We start from the raw sequence: 19,312 nt of genomic DNA, 5'->3' as shown, positions 1-19,312 counted from the left end.
TATATATATATATATATATATATATATATATATATATATATATATATATATTTGTTAGTGTGGAATTTGTTATTAGAGCCGTAAGAAATAGTTTAGCAATTGCTTACAATATTTTTTCTATTGCCAGCTTGCTGTTAAGGCTAGTGTGTATCTGTATACTTTTACATCTCCAGTAGGTAATAGATTTTAGCAGAGTGTTATTTTTTCTGCAAAGAGCTGTTTGTAATTGCTTGTGTGTTAAACTCTTGTTGATATCTCTTTATAGTTTGTTTTTTTTAGAGAGCTATTGAGCCTGTTTTAATTAGAGGGCTGTTTCCTTTTTCCTGGTGTGTTTTTTGTAGTGTATCGGTTAAAGGATGTCAAAGCAGCCTAAAGAAGCCAAACCTTCAGGTTTTAAGAGGTGCCCCAAGTGTTCTGAAAAAAATGTCCATTACAGATGGACAGGCTGATTGTGTTTATTGTTTGGGGCACTGCATTTCCAGGAGTGTTGCTCAATTTGCCACTCCTTCAGCTCAAGAGTCCTTCATGAAAGAAGGAATAAGCTGATCCTCAAAGGGCTACTTAAAGTTTCCTTTTCAGAAGCTTTAGAGCAGGGTCAAAGCCCTCCAAAAAATCAGTTTGTCCTTCTCAAAAATCAGACAGTGGCTCTAAAAGATCATCATCTACCTCTTCTGATGGATTGGAACCATCAAAGAAACTGTCGAAAATGTCAGACTCAGTTGAACTTGTTCGGCCTTCCACCTTGGCTCCATCTGTTTCAGGGACAATGGTGTTGCAAGTTAGCAGCCACTTACCTGCATTGGAGCCAGTTTCTCCTACATTAAGGTTGCCAGTACTACAGTCTGTGATGTCTCCAGCCCCATCCCCTCCATCCTTCAAAAGCCTTTCAGACTATGATATGGATTGTCTGGTGCAGAAACTATTGAGGACACCGGCACTGGCCAAATGTTTTTCGCAACTGACCCAGTCAGCTTCAGAACTGACTGGACCTGTCCCTTCTATGTTGATTCCTCCTCTAACCCAAACTGTGACTTTGGAGCCGGAATGTGTGGAACTGATAGAGGTGGAGCCATTGCGGCTGAGACCTACTTCAGCATCTTCGGCTCCGACTGCTCTAACTACCTTTCCAGTCGGGTCCGGGGAGGACAGTTTTTATTGATTCCAAACTTGCCTTTCTGGGCTTCGGCACACGCGAGTTCGGCTCCTACCTCGGTCTCAGAGCCACCCCCTGTGGTGCCGGGGAAATCTTCAGATTCCTCGGAACTGGGGGTTTCCTTGGGTCATGGGAGGTGGGCTTTCATGGCTATGAGGAGTGCATTGTCCCCATGACCATCCTCTCTGTCAGATCCTTGTATTCCCCCCCCAAGGCACCAGTGTCTGTTTCTGCACAGCTGATCCCACAGCATTGTAGAGACCTGTAGCCTCAGGAAGCACCAGAGGGCGAACCCCTCCCTTCCGGAGCCTCTCTGGAATGCCCATCCAAAGAGGTACTCTGGAAGAGACTATGTAAGAGGAAGCATTTGGGCTCCCCGGAGGAGTCACTCACATCAGACACGAACCTCAATGAATCAGAAGGATCCCCATGGTCACCCTCTGAAGATGTCTCTTTTGTAGACATCTTAGATATCCTTAAGCAGAGAGGTGGCTGGAAGTCCACCACCCCTTCTGACAAGGAGTCTGTTTACCTGAAGACTTTTGGGTCTTGACCCTCCACCACTTGGGTGTCTCCACCTTTCGACGAGCTCATGGATTTAGTTTATCGAAAGGCATGGGAGTCTCCAGACACAGTGGGACCTGTCCCTAGAAGGCCATATAAATTCAATACCATCACCGGAAGACAAGACATTCCTCACAAAAGGTGTACCAGTAGATGCTATGGTAGTGGTGCAGCCACCAAAAAGGAGTTATCAGAAACTTCCATGTCTGTCCATCCAGTGTACAATGGACAGATACGGTAAGAGCATGTTCTCTTCAGCGACCTTTATCCTATGGTCCCTGAATTACCTCACTCATTTCACCAGGTTACAGAGAGAGCTCCTGAAGGAGCTTGGAGATACTCTCCAGTGTTCTGTAGCTCCAGTGTTCTGTAGCTATGGGAGCGGCAGATAAATTATCCTCCCAGCTCTCCACCCTCAATTCAGTTGTCAGCTCATCCATGAGGCTCATCTCTTATGCAGCTGATGGAATGAGTAGGTCAGCAGGTTCAGGAATTGCCCTTAGGAGACATTCCTGGATGTGCTTGTGTAAGTTTGCTGAACCCTTCATGTCATCCTTCATTAACACCCCCTTCGATGGCTCATCCCTGTTTGGGCCTAAAGCCAAAGAAACACTAACCAGGTGTGAACAGGAAGGAAAGACTCTCTCTGCCATCGGAGTCCATGTTTCCACACCTTCTAGACCCTATTCCAAGGGTCAAAAGGGAGGGAAAATGTGGTTTCAAAAATCCCAGAGAGCCTTTCAAGACACACTTGGTGAACCTTCCTCCAGGGGCAGAGGAAGAGGTAGTAATGGAAGACACCAGCCACGTGACAGAGGGGGTCCGCAAAACCAGGGCGACTGAGAATCATTCTTTGGTAAGCCCTTTCAGCGCTCTTGAAAGGAGGCCCATCTTTCCCTCTCTGGAGGCAGTCAGGGGTCGATTATCTTTGTATCCAGACACCTGACTAAAAATAACAAAAGACAAGTGGATACAGAGTATCATATCCAGAGGTTACTCTATACCCTTTTCCATGCCACCCCCACTAATGAAAAGGATTCCGGACATTCCACCCAGTCACAGGAAACAAGCAACCATAGAAGTCCAGAAGTTGCTAGAAAAAAAGAGTCATCCAACCGGTCCCCACAGACCAGTTAGGATCTGGGACTTACTCAAGGTTCTTTTTAGTTCCAAAAAAAAAAGGGGAGGGACTGGTGACCTATACTGGATCTCAGCCGACTGAACAAATATGTAAAAATAAAACAAATTTCCGGATGGTTACACTGCAGTCGGTACTCCCTTTTCTGGGAAAAGACAATTGGTTGTGCTCTATAGACCTTCAAGATACGTACTACCACATAAAAATGGACAGGCCATCCAGAGCTCTGCTCTTTGGTCTCACTACAACCCCCAGAGTGTTCACCAAGTGTATGGCAGTGGTTACGGCTCACCTGAAGCATTTAGGATTCCGAGTGTTTCCATATTTAGATGACTGGCTCTTAACCGCCACCACCAAGCATCTACTTTCACAAGCAAGAAACACCACTTTGAATCTCTGTGCTCATTTAGGAATTACAATAAACTATTAAAAATCTGCCTTATTGCCATCTCAACATATCGTTTTTACAGGCACAGAATTAGGCACTATTACGATGATGGTAAAACTTCCACCAGACAGGATACAGACCCTTCAAGCACAGGTTCGAGATCTCCTCTTAACAGCAAAGACTCAAGCAAGGACAGTTGTCAAAGTATTAGGTACGATGGCAGCAGTGATCAATGTAATCCTCCTAGCTCGGATGCACATGAGAATCTTACAGTGGCTCCTATTCACCCAGTGGTCCATGCACGAACTTCCGATGTTGCATCAGATAATGCTAACAGAATCTTGCAGGAGAGACCTACATTGATGGCTACACTCAGATCAAGTCCCTTCATTCTCCAATCCCCTCTAGCCACAGTGACCACGGATGCCTCCCAGATAGGGTGGAGGGGAGCATTATCAGGGAAGGACAGCCCAAGGCACGTGGCAGGATCACGAGGCCCATTTGCATATCAGTGTCCTAGAGATGAGAGCGGTGCTTCTGGTGTTGCAGGCATTCCAACACTCTTCCATTAGGAACAATTGCAATCCAGACAGACAAAATGTCAGCTGTTTGGTATATAAACAAACAAGGAGGAACCAAATCTTACCCCCTTTGTCGAGAGGCTCTGAGAGTATGGCAGTGGGCAACAAACCCCAACATTGTCTCATAGCAATGCACATCTCAGGGAAATTCAACATGATGGCAGACACACTCAGCAGAGCAATTCTAATGCCTCACGAGTGGTCCCTGAAACAGGAAGTGGCAGAAATGCTTTTCCAAAAACGTGGGGCCAGCCTTGCTGTAATCTTTTTGCTACATCCATGAACACAAAATGCAGCAGCTACTTTGCCCTAATCCCTCCTCCAGGGGAATCCCCAAGAGATACACTTGTACATGATTGGCCCCTGGGTCTCCTCTATGCTTTCCCCCTATTTCCATTGATACCCATAGTTCTTCAGAAAGTCAATGTTTTGGGAAGGAACATAATTCTGATATCTCCTTACAGGCCTTGCCAGATTTGGTTCCCCTTCCTATGGCCTCATCTTCAGGAAGAGCCTTGGATTCTGGACCCTGTACCAGATCTCCTGATCCATTCATCAGGGGCTCTCCATCCATCCATTCAGACCCTCAAGTTGACAGCTTGGCTGCTCCAATTCCAAGAATAGCCAAGCTACATAAACTTTCATCTGCAGCACAACATATCCTGCTTTCTTCTCACAAGATGTCTACCAGAAGATTATATCTCAGCAAATGGAAGAGATTTTCAATCTGGGCATTAGATAATCATATTGATCCCCATTCAACACATATATCTTCCATCCTAGAGTTCTTGATGAAGCTTTTTAATGAGGGAGCAGCTGCAGCTAATATTTGAGTACAATTAGCAGCAATATTAAATATTAAATTTTCATTTTGGGAATGAAGGACCAAACATTATGTCCCACAGACTATCAAAGGCTTTTCTGAGAGACACTAATCTTTTGAGACCACCCATTAAGCCCTCATTACCACCATGGAACCTGAATTTTGTACTATCCAGAATAATTCTTCCCCCTTTGAACCTTCATCATCATGTGACTTAAAGTTCTTAACAGGGAGGACTATTTTCCTAGTGGCTATCACCTCAGCTAGGAGGGTTTTGGAGTTACAAGCTTTATCTATGAAACCCCCATATATGTTGTTCCACAATGACAGGGTGTCACTCTGAACAAACCCAACCTTTTTACCAAAAGTATGTTCAGATTCCAACTTGAACCAGTCCATAGGCTTACCAGTTTTTTTCCCCAAGTATGGCAATAAGGCAGAATATATGCTTCACCAACTTGATGTTCATGGACAGTTGCGTTTCTATCTACACAGAACAAAAGACTTCAGAAAGACGGATCAACTATTTGTATCATTTTCAGAGTGCAAAAAAGATATGCCTGTAGCAAGAACTACTCTATCAAGGTGGCTGTCAGACTGCATTTCGTTCACTTATAAGTCAGTAGATAAACAGCTTCCAGACAAAATAAAAGCTCACTCTACTAAGGCTGTCTCCACTTCTTCTGCATTTCGTGGTAAATTACCAATAGATACCATTTGTGCGGTAGCCACATGGGCAAGGCCTCATACCTTTATCACTCATTACCAAGTAGATTTGGTCTCCAGGGACAAGGCCTCCTTTGGGTCCACTGTCCTGAAGAATATACTCCCGTGAGCCACCCAAGAAGATTGGTGCTAGGGATGCTGTCCCATCAGTACAGAATGAAGGTGAGATAGGACAACTTCACATAAAGAAGTTATGTACCTACCATGACTTTCTATGTGAGGTGTCCATCTCACCTTCATTCTTATGTCCCACCCTCCAACCCCCTTCCTTTTGGCTCCTGGAGGAACGAGAGATTACAAACTGGCACCTAATGGTCTTTGACCCCCTTCATAGCTTACCAACTTATATATATATATATCTATATATATATATATATATATCTATCTATATATATATATATATATATATATATATATATATATATATATATATATAGATCTATATATTCTTTATATATGTATATTTATTACACATTAGGATTACTATATCAGCAAACAAGATCTGGGGAATGCCCTACAGCATCATGGGATAGGGAGTGAGCCATGAGCTAGTTGAAGACCTTGAGCTTTAGTAAATGACTGAGTCGGAACTGAAGATCGGTTCCGAACTCATCAGTACAAAATGAGGGAGAGATGGACAACTCACATGGAACGTTATGGTAGGTACATAACTTCTTTTTCCTCTTCTTGGGGCATGGGCAATTTGCTTCAGGCCATTTGAATTAACAAAGTCAAGGAACTTTTGCACTAGAGAGTTGGGGCTAGTGCAGGTTTTCCCGTTGATGGTTGGATAATTGAAATTCTCCATAACCAGTGTGTTTGGTGAAATTTGGATTGTCTCCAGTTTGGTCAAGTAGGCTTCATGGGCTTTGTGACCCATGGAGGGGGGATCTATAACTGGCTGTAACTTGAATAGGGGTCTTGTGCACCATAACCTGAACTTGCAGTAACTCTATGGAGTTGTCCAGTCTAACTGGATGGGAGGTGAATATTTCTCTAATATAGATTGAAACACCACCTCCTTTGGTTTTTACACATTCGTTTTGTGATTTAAAGGTGTTGACGGCACTGTAGTCTTGCAGGTCCAGTGTACTTTCTGAGGCCTTGAACTAGGTTTCTGTGACTGTGCAGATATCTGCATCTTCTAGTGATAGAAGTGCTTCCAGGGAGTGCAGTTTTTGGTTTAAGCTCCTAACATTTAGCCACGTGACCATTATTTTGTTCTGATTGGTTAATTTCATGTTGGTAATGTTGTTTTTGAGATCTTGCCTAAAAAGGCACTATAGTGGAGGCAAGAGCCTTTGCCAGCAGCCAAAAGCTTAGAGGTGCCAGGTGCAAACTGTCTCTGGCAAAGCAGCGAGATTTGTCGACCATGGCTTCCCAGGCTGACAAGAACTGGACCTCTTTGAATGACACCAAAAACTGAGCCAATTATTTAAATCAATCATTTTTTGTTTATACTGTGACATCATTCTAGGTGAGGGTAGTATGCTGCTCAAGGCTAGGGACATACCTGCCAGGAACACATACTCAGAGAGCTCAACCATGTCTCTCTTCATATATTCCAGTGAGGTACATCTCAGGTCATGCACACCAACATGTACTATGACAGAGTCATAACTGTACTTACTGCTGAGAGACTTGAGTGCATGCATGATCTAACAAATCCTGGCAGTGGACAGGCAGCTGACCATGAGTTTCTCCTTGACCAGCCTGGTGAGTGGGAAATCTCTCTGTCTCACTATTGAGTCTCCAATGACAAGAAAATGTGTTTTTTTGAGTGTTACACCTTACTGGCTAGGTGGGTAAGACACTGGTTTTGCTGTTTGTCATGGGTGCTGTGGGGACTGTATTAGTTGTAGAAGTCTTCTGTTTTGGAGGTCTGTAGTGTTTTGATAAGTTTTTTGAGAGAACCTGCATGTATGTGGATTTAAGTGTTTGATGAGTACTATGTGTATGAGTAGTGGTACTATGTGCATGTGCAGTATTGGGTGAGTTGACAACAATCTCCGTGTTACTCTTTTGAGTGAGAGACAGCATGGATTCTAGATTCTTAGCATATATACATCTCTCGTACTCTGTACTAGAGTGTGTTATTAGTAGAGGGTTGTCTGTGTACATAAGGTAATTGCTACACTGCCTCAAGAGACCCAAGTCAACAAGGTTGGCAGGAGAAACAAGGGTAGTCCAACTGTCCATAGTGCTAGGTTGAAGACTGTTGTCACAAGAGGTGGCTTTTCAGAATCAGTCATGTAGGAGCTCAGTGTATAGATATTTCTGCCTGGATTTTAGGGAAAATTTATTGAATTTAACTGTCTGGCTTTGGTGCACAACTGAGCAGTAGTATGTGTGGTGCTGCGCAATATGCAAACAAGCAGAAAGCTGCTCAAATGCCGGGTCTAAATACCAGGAGCCAAAACTTGAAAAAAAATCTTTAAAAAGATTCAAAAAGACCAATGAGAATTCTTATGACAAGCCCTTTACCAGCCAGCTCCCAATCAGCACTATTCTCTCACAAAAGTGCAGATAGGCCCCTTCCAATCCAAGATGGCCTGGAAAACATGCTCAGAAGAAACAAACAATTACAAACAGTTCCAGAAGCAGCAAGCCTGTATCTGGACTATGCCACAGTTACTATCCCACTAAAACTAGGTAGAAACACTAGAGAATGTTTAAAAGAGCAGAAAAATAGCAGTGAGACACTAAAGAATGCTTAAAACAGCAGAAAAATCAGCAATAATAAAAAAGCAGCAATAAAAAAAAGTAAGTAAAACACAACAATTTTACAGAGAGCCCATTTTCGAAGAGCAGTAATGCCCTCCAGGTGTGTGTTAATGTGCAATTAATGCCCTTCCAGGGGTGTAGAGGCCCGCTGCCTGTGGTGTTGGGCCTCATAATACCTCTGGGCAGGTGTTAATTACACATTAACACACAATTTGATGGCATTATTGCTTGGTATTCTGCTTTATTGTATTTTATGCTGTTTCATTCTATTCTGTGTATCTTTATGCACATCTGTTACCCACCTAATGAACGTTAAATTTTTCTAGTACTTTTAATAAAGAACTTAGAAGTTTACTTTTATAGTTATGTTTTAGAGTGGTAATGGCAACTATTTATTGGCTGAGTAAAATATACTTTGGTTTCAGTTGCAGCCTATGTTCATTATAAATAAAAATTATACTGAAATGGATCCAGTGGGATCAGTGCTCTGCCCCAGTTAACAAATTCAAAATAAATAAAATAAATGTGATTTTATGATCGAAGTGAAACAATACTAGTTTGCTAGTGGATATCCCATACGTATCTTGTAAATGTATGTCTGTAAGCTTTATAAATTTTATAAGTAAAGCCACACAAAAAAGTAAGTAAACAAGTACCATTTCTGGCTGCTCTTTCATAAAAACTGAGATAGCATTTCCTATACATCTGTACTGAATTGATTATAAACATTGCCTCAGGGTCCCTCCAAACCCAAAAAAGGAAATGGTGGTGCTGTTAAAGTTGCATTTTCTTTTCACATTTTTAACAGCTTGTCTGTAGTTATTCAGAGTTTATTTCTCAGTAGTTATGCTTTTCATCCTTGTTTTTCATAAAGCTCACTGTTGTATATTATTTTCTGCGTTAGCTATCCCAGAGTGTGCTGTTTCTACGTTTGGAGGGTAATAGACATTTTGGGATCTTTTTTCCTCTAACAGATCAGCAGTTATTTGTTTCATCCGAGTCTGACATGGTAAAGTAAATGTGTCTGTTTTTTTGCTTCCCATAAGGAACAAAAATGTATTTATTTAATTTTGCTAAGTTCTCATGAACGCGTTGCTCTTTTTCAGTGGCGATCCAGGAGGAGAATTTAAAAATATTGTACATATTTAGACAAAGTTTCCACAGATATCCACCAGGAATGTACCTGTGTGACTTAATAGCTGTATTACACACACAACTTAGCTATTACATGTTTTATGTGAATGACTTGTGGTTCAGTATCCACATGGCAGTTTTAACATGTTGACAGTAAACTGATATAAAATATATAAAATTTAAACAAAAACATAAATGTATATTATATGCAATTCCTAAAGCTGAGACAACCCTTGATGTATTTAACATAGGTGAGAACTACCAGATTCAGTCAACAGTAACACTTAACAGGTTGCCGTCTTAGGGGCTAACTAAGACCACTGCAGTGGTCCGCAACCTTGAGAAAGTCAGAACTTCTGTGAAGTAGTTGGCAGATTCATATGTTCTTAGTTTTTCGAACTTGTTGTATGGTCATCTGCAGGTAGGACATCACTGGTAGTAAAGTTCATACATGGAGACACGCCCTCCCCTTCTACAACTACATTGAGAGACAGCACTTCAACATTTTCTTCAAGGTATGATGTTTTAGGTTCTGTAAGTACAGCCAGGTTTGTCTCTTTCCTTTTGCTGTTGTAGATCATATTTCTGTTCAAGGATGTAGAAGGTAGTGATAGAATCAGGAACTCTGTAAAAGGCACATCAACTGTTGATTCCTTTTCTCCATCTTTTCATGAAACAGCATAAGACGTTTGGACTGGGAATCAGTTCGGCTTCAGTTTAGTCCTGGATCTTTGCACTCCATATGCTTGTCTTTTAGTATGTTTCCTAAGATTTTGGGGTCTTGTTTTGCATTCAAGAACCGTAAGTGTGATCCTGGAAATGTAAGTGGAAAAAGTACCAAGTCCAAAATAACTGATTTTGGGAGAATTGACTCCACTCCGGGGTACAGCAATCTCAGATTTAATAATTTAATATATATATATATATATATATATATATATATATATATATATAGAGAGAGAGAGAGAGCGAGAGAGCGAGACTAGTGAAAGTACCTTTCTTGTGTGGAACAACCACATGTGTGTGCTGTCTTTTGAATGTGTTGACTTTAACTCTGGTACTAGTATGCCTGAATTAGTAAGCCTTTTATTTAAAAGTTAAGAATGACTTGGGAATCCCAGAATTGTTCCATTAAGGTTTTTTTGTTTTTTATTGGAATCATATATAGTAGTGGCGGTGTAGATTGTGCACTCCCTAGATCAAAAGGTGCACCTGGGCTTGACGCAAGGCATGAACATTTTTAATGTACAACAGCAAGTTTTACACTTTGCTAGTTTGTGCACAAGATTGTGCTTAATTTATTTTTGAAGTTCTGAACTTGACGTATTCAAGTTACAAACTTGCCGTATGTTGCCAAGCCTTTGCATGCACAGAAAGTTAGTGTACAGCTTCAGTAATGCTCGCTGCCACACAGACCCTTCTCAGACACTAGAAATAAGAACAGTATTCTTCTTCTTCTTCACTAGTTTTTTGATAAATTTAGCAATGTTAGTTTGCATCATTTTTGAGCCAGGACACAGAAAGCCTTGTTTCTGCAATACTGGCATAACTTGTAGATTTGATTAGCTGCAGACTGAGGAATTGTGTACTTATTGTGAACTAAGCAAATGCAAAGAGTCACAAGTGGGGTTACAAGTGCACTGGAAAAGGGATTCTCTGAAAGGGGCAAATCTGTTTGCCCTAATGTATAGTGACTTCAGGGACTTCAGAATTGATTATATTAAATTAGAGGGTATGGAAGGCATGGTGGGGGGCTTTGCAAGCATGGAAAGTGATGACTTTGAATTCTGTTAAAGTTAATTTTATTTAATTAGAGCAGACTTTCAGATATCCCTCCAAATGTCATTTTAGAACTCTGAACTGAAATCTCTATAGTTGTACAAATACATAGCTTTGCTGTAAGAGAGTGCTGAAGAAACATACAGAGGTGTCCATAAGTAAATACTAGGCAATCAGTCAGACAGTGAGCAAAGCTGTTAACCCTGTAGCGTCTGTGAGGTAAATACCTTAGCTGTTATAGCAACCCATAATAATACCCATTTGTTAACCATGTAGTACCCCTAGACACATAGTCCCTTTTCACTGGTGACCCAAGAGCAGTGTCTGGTTAAGTGACTTTCCTAAGGCCACACAGCAGGTAAATGAGAGCTGAGAGAATCAAGCCTTGTACCACAGGAACTACAATTACACTCTTAACCCTCTGCACCAACTGCCAAAGATCAGGCAAAAAAATATGTATAAAACACGAAAACATACTCCGAGGCTCTAAATAAAATAGTAGAAAAAACACGTTCAGTTCCAACGCAGAGGCAGGAGACAATGATGAAATCCAGAGTATTAAAACACGATGATATTTATTAGATGAAACACAGGGATGAGCGCTTTCGCGTAACAATACGCTTCTTCAGATCACCACACAAAGAGTAACAACTATATTTATACATATTTAATTATCTTGGATGGTCCAATTAATTCAAACCCTCCAATGAACAACTAAGGAGAAATTATTCACAGGAGGTTAACCCTCTGTGAACCAAGACACAATAATGTAACCACTTCAAACTTTCAAGTCAGATTATCTAATGCGGTTGTATATATATGTATACATATTCAGATAAAAACACATTCAAATAAAAATATATATTCAAATGAGAATGTGTATATATAAAATGTATAAAATGTACATATAAAATAAATACAATGAATAACTCAATAGCTATGAAAATATAAACATAAATAAATATGTATGAATATGAGATATAAAAACTTCATATTAATTTGATCTAGCCAGGCATAATCATCCAAAAGCAGAAAAACTAATATGCTATATGAATATTTAATATAATGCTTTAACAAAACATATGTGAAAGAACTCAGAGACATAAAACATATAAAAAAATATGTATATGTGTGTTCAAATAATCAATCCTATGAATATATAGAGTGCAGATACCTAGTGCATGGGCTAAAATGATAAAATTTTAAGATGGAGTTTAGACTTAGATTTAGCACTTTCTATTAAATGTCATATACAGTTACAGGTTTTAAGTATATATTTTACATTGGCCTCATTTTAGCCCATGCACTAGGTATCTGCACTCTATATGTTTTGTTAAAGCATTTAGATCTGCTTTTGTGCTTTATACAAAAGATTTTTATACATTTTTTGTATAGTCCTTACATGCATATTCACCTACTTATTTATTAATGGAATTTTAATGTTCATATGAGGGTTTGAGTATGCAAGTTTATTGGACTATATAATGTCTGTTCTTGTAGAGTAGTAAGTGACTGTGCTATATTTTATAAATATTTTATAAATGTAGTAATTTTTTAGCATATTGCCTTGAATCAGTGTGAGGATTGGTATATGAAAGTCTATTGGAATATACAATGTTTGTCTTCGTAGAGTATTAAGTGAAAATACAACACTATATAACTATTTTTCCAGTAATGACTTAGTATGCATTTTGTTGTTAGTAGATCAAGCTTTTTGGGAGCATGACTTTAAATGATGGATCGTTTTTAATTGGATGAGGAGGTTACACTGTATTTAAATTTGGCGCTTTACTAGCGCATAACTGTTTGTCTGATGAAGCGGCATTTTGAGTTGCCGTGAAAGCGCTTACGAATAAAGTTTTGGTTTTATTTTATTTGCATCGCTATTTTGGATTTATCGGCATCTAAAGCTCCAGAAATTTTCTGTATGGTTCATAACTGTCTAACCGAATGGTTGTTTTTGAAGACTTTAGTAATACGGACTTTGGGCCTTAGAAGAAGTGAACATTACCACAATTGACATATTTATTTGTTGTTTGGTGCTCCTGAATCTTGCTGGGTGGCTTCTATTCATTTACTACACTGTTCGACTGGGAGGCTTCTATTATATATATATATATATATATATATATATATATATATATATATATATATATATATATATATATATATATATATATATATATATATATATAGATAGATAGATATATGTGTGTGTGTGTGTGTGTGTATGTATATATATATATATATATATATATATATATATATATACATATATATATATATATATATATATATACACACAAACACATAACCCACAGCCTTTTGGTCTTCAATCACAGCTGTGTATGCTACCCACAGAGCTACTGACACATAATATAAACTAGTCCAGGCTTGAACCTGGATCCTTTTGTATTAGAGGGATAGATAAACTACAGGTGACACTGCATTAAATTAAAGGAGGGACCAGTGTCTTTATCTAGCTGGAAACCAAATCCAGGACCATGTAAACACAAAGCAAACACCCAACCACTAACCCTGGCTGAAGAAAGCAGGGTAGATTGGGTGTACTAAACAATTTAATGCAGTGTAATAACTTGTTTAATGTTTTATTTGAATCAGTATGAGAACTGTTACTGTGCCTGGCTTAAAATGACCTTCAAAGTATATTAGTTTGAAATCACACTCAAAAAAACTGTTCAAAAGATATTGCAGCAAAACTTGTTGAGAGAAGAGATGGCATAAAATACACAGCTATGGAATCAAAAGAAAATCCCTTGTGTCCACCCGTCAGCATTTCTGGACATTTTTATCAGGATTTGGTCATTTGCATGGATAAAGTGTTGAATCTTGATGACGTTCAGACTCTCGGATGTGATTTAATCAGCATTATAAATAAACATTTATATAAAGAAGCAAGGAAGTAGTGCAAAATTGCTACAATGATGCACGTTTTCACCAGCATTTGCTAATAGTTCTTCAATTTCATTCTAGATAGAGAAGACCCAGGTAACTGCAGCCCAAGGAACAGAGAAGATCCAAAAGGCAATGAAAAGTCTTTTCAACCAAAAATCTGCCCTTCACTTTTCAACTGCGTGATGTATGGATTGCCTAACTTAGTTGTTACATAAATACTAAATAATTTTATTTTTGTATAAAGTGGAAGGACTATGCTGCATTATCGTACAATTGTTGTGACATGTGCCAGTTTCATTTAAGATGCTTTGCTTGTTCCTGCAATAAACTCTGATGAATACAGTCCATTGATTTGGCATCTATGATTTGTTGTGACTTGATATAGTTTAGCTTTATATATATTTTTCCTTCTCGTTTTTGTTAGAAAGCTTAAAATAAATTTAAGTTATTGAATGGCAGAGTAATATATTGTCAAGCCTTGTATGAGTATGGAACACATTTCTTTTTCCACTGCAGTTTTCATTTTTCCTAGTCTCGTATCATAGGTTCATAGGTTCATAGGTTTATACTAGGCTATCTGCCCCAAGGCATTTATAAGCCTAGCCTGAATTTTTGTGGCTTACGCCACCCCTTATATGAAAAAATACTGTACCCATTAGTTTGTTGTGCCTCTGTCCAGCAGTGACACAGAGATGATTCCCCGGGTAAACCTACGATCTCCCATCCACAGGTCAAGATTTCTCTTGAACAGAGCCAGCGAGGTGCTCTGCCTCACATGGACCGGGACTCTATTCCACAGCATAGGGAGTCTCTGAGTGATAAATCTATCCCTCCAGCACGTCCTATTTATATCCATGCTAAGGTTTAAGTCGCTTGCTCTAGTGGTTTTGGTGGATTTGGATTTTTTGAGGTGGAGCATGTCCATTAATTCCGGGTTGGACATGGCCTTGTATGTCAGGCACATGTCACCTCTGAGCAGACGGTATGCGACTGAATAGAGCTGGAGTTTCTTCAATCTGGCAGCATATGACAGATTTTGGAGTCCCTTTATCCTTTTGGTGAGAAACTTTTGGGGTCTCTCCAATTGCTGCAGATGTCGGGCGAGATACATCCCGAATGGGGCATTGTACTCGATCATTGGTCTGATAAGTGAAGAGTACAGGGGAACAATGACCTCACTAGATCTTGATGTGAATCCCTTCATGATCAGGTGGGCAATGTAGAAGGTCTTTCTAACCACTTTAGCAACGTGAGTGTCAAAAGAAAGGCTACTGTCAACCTGGGTCCCCAGGTCCCTGATAACCTCTTCTGTGCTTAGTGGATTGCCACCTATATGGTAGCTTGGGGTTACCTTGTTTTTCCCGAAGGGTATGACTATACATTTTTTGGCATTTAACTTCAGGCCATGGCTCTGGCACCAGCTATCTGTTTCCGTGAGTCCCTTCTGAAGGATATCCGTGTCCGATGCACTTTCCACTATGGTGCCCAGTTTGCAGTCGTTTGCAAACTTTGTCAGCCAAAGACCTCCCATGTTGGCCTGTACTTCTGAGAAGTAGATGCCGAACAATAGGGGGCCAAGGACCGAGCCCTGTGGGACACCACTTGTGACCGGCTTGCAGTCTGACATAGCGCCAGCAACTCTAACCCTGTGGGTTCTGTCCTTAAGCCAGTTTGCAACCCATCTTGTGACATATGGGTTTACATTTAAGCTGGTAAGTTTTTTACAATACCCGAGTGGGGTATTGTGTCGAAGCCTTTGCAAGGTCAAGGTAGACTGTATGGACTGCCTTCCCTCATCAATGGCCTTGGTGACTGTTTCAAGAAGTCGACCAAGTTCAAAAGGCATGATCTTCCCTTGACGGCCAAACTGGGTCGGGTCCAATGTCTGCAAGTCTCCTATATCTTTGTTTATGAGCTCCATTATGATCCTCTCCATAGCTTTGCAGACTAGACTTGTTAAGCTTATGGGGCTGTAATTACCTGGGTCCGTAGAGGCACCACCTTTGTGGAGTGGGACCACAGTTGCCGAACGCCACTCCTTGGGCACGTATCCTGAGGTAAGGCTGAGATTAAACAGCTGCCTTATGTGCGGGTTTAATTCCTCATTTAGCTCGTGTAGCACACAGCCGGGGACACCATCTGGTCCCATTGATGCTGTGTTTTTAGCTTTAGAGAGAGCAGCTTTCACCTGCGCATTTGAGATGTCTGGGAGGCTACACTCCGCTGGGATAGTTATCTCTCCTTTAGGGCGCTAGAGGGGGGTGAAGTTTGCACTGAACCTGTCTGCCAGTATGTTGGCAATGTCTGTGGGTTCAGTGATTTTTGTATCATTTTGGACTAATTCTGAGCATATCTGGGAGTTTCCATCCAGGTTCCTAACATAGCTGAAAAAGGCCTTATGATTGTCCATTGAATCCATGGCAATTTTTCTCTCAAAATTGGCCTTAGTTGATTTTATGAGTGCTCGTATTTTTTACTAATAATGATCAGGGTGACTTCCTTTTATGGATTTTGTTCTATCATGTAATAGCTTTCTCCTCTTATTGTAAAGTTTGTTAATGGCTGGGGTCCACCAGACTGGATGCTTGCCCTTTGTGGAAAGAGTCTTGGTTTTATTTGGGATTGCCTGATCCATGCAGTCCTGGAGGTGTTCATAGAAGGCATTTGTAAGGGCTTCCGCAGCTTGGGTTGTGGTTTCCACTGTCTCAGGGGCCTTGAAGGATACCACACCAGTCTTGAGTAGTGTGAAGTTTGCTTTAGAGAAGTTCTTCACTGTGGTCTTTTTTGTTTGGGGTGGGGCCGGGATGTGGATTTCCAGTGAGATTAGTTTATGATCAGATCTCACCAATGAGGGATATACTTCCGGTGTGGAGCATTTTGTCCCCATGTTTGTGATAATGAGATCTAGTATATTTTCTCCTCTCGTGGGAACAGTGACTAACTGTTCCATGGCATTTGAATTTATGAACTCCAGGAACCATTGGGCTAGAAAGTTAGGGCTTGAGTAATGTTCCCAGTCTATATTCGGGTAGTTGAAGTCGCCCAATATGATGGTGTTTGGAGATACATTTATACCCTCCAGTGTCTTCAGGAAGGCTGTGTGGTGTTCCTGAGTTTGAGAGGGTGGCCTGTAGCATGCTACAATTTGTAGAGCAGTTTTGCCTATGGTTAGTTGCACCTGGATGGTTTCCGAGCTTGATGCGTTGCCACCAACCTGGAGGTGTGGGTATCCTTTATGAATATGGATACACCCCTCCTTTTGTGGTGTGGTCCGGGTTTTGGGGCCGGAATGCATGATATGAGGTAAAACCTAATAGTGCCGGGGTGCTCTCAGGAGCCTTGAACCAGGTTTCAGTTACAGCACAGACATTGATGTTCTCCATACTGAGAAGGGCCTCGAGTGCGTGCATTTTGAGATTTAGACTTCTGGCATTGAGCAGCATTACCCTCAGTTTCTTCCCATTTTGTTTTCTAGGGTGGTAGGTTTAGAATTTGAGCCTTGCCTAAAAAGGCACTATAGGGGTGGCAAGAGCCTTAGCCAATATCCGAATCCCAGGGTGACAGGTGCAAGCCGCCCTTAAGCAGCGTGGCTTGTCAAGCATGTCATCCCAGGCAGACAGACACTGGATCCCCTTTGAATGACACCAGACATTAAGCCAATTGTTAAAGCTGATCATCTTGTCTCTATATTGTGGCATCATTCTTGGTGAAGGAAGGATACTGCTCAGGGTTAAGGTCATACCTGCCTGGGCTACATAATCAGAGAGCTCCTCTATGTCTCTTTTCATGTAGTCCAGTGAGGTACGTCTCAGGTCGTTCACACCAGCATGGACAATGACTGTGTCATATTTGTACTTGCCGTGGAGTGACCCGAGTGCTTGTGTTATGTGGCGGATTCTAGCCCGATAGGCAGCTTACTGTGACCCTCTCCTTGTTCAGCCTGGTGAGTGGGACGTCAGTGTGTCTGACTATGGAGTCACCTATGACAAGTATGTTTGGTGTTGTATTTGGCTTTAAGGGCTGTGACTGCTTTGCACACTGCTTTTGTGGTTTATGTGTTGCTTGTGGGTGTCTTGAGGTAGCAGTTGTTTGGGTGTCTGCTTTGGAGGCCTCTGCTGTTTAGGTAAATTTTACTCAGAGCCTCCGAGTATGTCTTTGTGTGTTTATGTGTTTGATTCAGTGGTGTGGTAGCATTATGTGAGGCTGGTTTTGTGGTGTGTGTAGTTGTCTTCTCCTCCTGTCTGGTCTTGCCAGTCCTGAGTTGAGAGAGCTCAGCCTCCAGTTTGGCTAAATAGCTGCATCTCTCAAGTATTTGTGTTATGTGGGAGGAGGAGAGGGTTGTCTGTGTACATGAGGCAGTTATAACATTGCCTTAAGATTCCCAGATTCACCAGCTGGACCGGAGAGGAGATTGACAACTGACCTTTGGACATGCTAGAATAATATTGGGAATTCCTTAATAATTGAAAACAAGGGCCAGTGGGGAGTGAGGGTGTAGTGCTTTTAATTTTTAGTGCTGACTTATATAATTGCTTTAGTGAGCAAGTGCCAGGTAACTTGAGTGCAATGTGTTACAAGTAACTAAATGCAAAAACGACAAACAGTACACTGTAAAACAGAATAATTTTAATAAACAGAACTAATAAATGTCTTCAGTGGGATAGCACAGTGAAAAAAAAACAAAGAAAAAAATCATGCAGTTGATTAGGCACAAAATGATAATGCAATTCCATTTCTATTACAGGGTGACATAAAGGGATATGATAATATGTTAGAAAAACGGGTGAAAAAATAAGCCAGTGTAAATTTCCTCTTCATTGTACATTCTTTGATGAGGTTATAGGAGACAAGGGGAGGGCACATGTAAAAGAAAGGAAGGTAACGAGAACATATGAGAATAAGTTAACAGAGGTAATGAGAACATATGAGAATAAGTTAACAGAGGTAACGAGAACATATGAGAATAAGTTAACAGAGGTAACGAGAACGTATGAGAATAAGTTAACAGAGGTAACGAGAATGTATGAAAATAAGTTAACAGAGGTAACAAGAACGTATGAGAATAAGTTAACAGAGGTAACGAGAACATATGAGAATAAGTTAACAGAGGTAACGAGAACGTATGAGAATAAGTTAACAGAGGTAACGAGAACGTATGAGAATAAGTTAACAGAGGTAACGAGAACGTATGAGAATAAGTTAACAGAGGTAACGAGAACGTATGAGAATAAGTTAACAGAGGTAACCAGAACGTATGAGAATAAGTTAACAGAGGTAACGAGAACATATGAGAATAAGTTAACAGAGGTAACGAGAACATATGAGAATAAGTTAACAGAGGTAACGAGAACATATGAGAATAAGTTAACAGAGGTAACGAGAACGT

At 40.6% G+C, this 19,312-nt stretch overlaps 1 protein-coding gene across 1 annotated transcript in view; it reads left to right on the top strand.

The window, feature by feature from the left end:
• Window positions 1-14,269, top strand: part of CFAP46 (cilia and flagella associated protein 46) — a 3,596,153-nt gene extending 3,581,884 nt beyond the window's left edge. The window contains exon 62 of the mRNA XM_044056880.1: window positions 14,005-14,269. Coding sequence (XP_043912815.1) covers window positions 14,005-14,141 — 137 coding nt within the window. The 3' untranslated portion in view covers window positions 14,142-14,269. The remainder of the gene's footprint in view (window positions 1-14,004) is intronic.
• The last annotated feature ends 5,043 nt before the right edge of the window (window positions 14,270-19,312 follow it).

This window comes from Protopterus annectens, chromosome 14.part0 (genome assembly GCF_019279795.1).
Source record: "Protopterus annectens isolate FY-2018-M chromosome 14.part0, PAN1.0, whole genome shotgun sequence".
NCBI classification, from domain to species: Eukaryota; Metazoa; Chordata; order Ceratodontiformes; family Protopteridae; genus Protopterus; species Protopterus annectens.
Note: the sequence above shows the minus strand (reverse complement) of the source record. Positions and strands in the feature narration are given on the sequence as shown.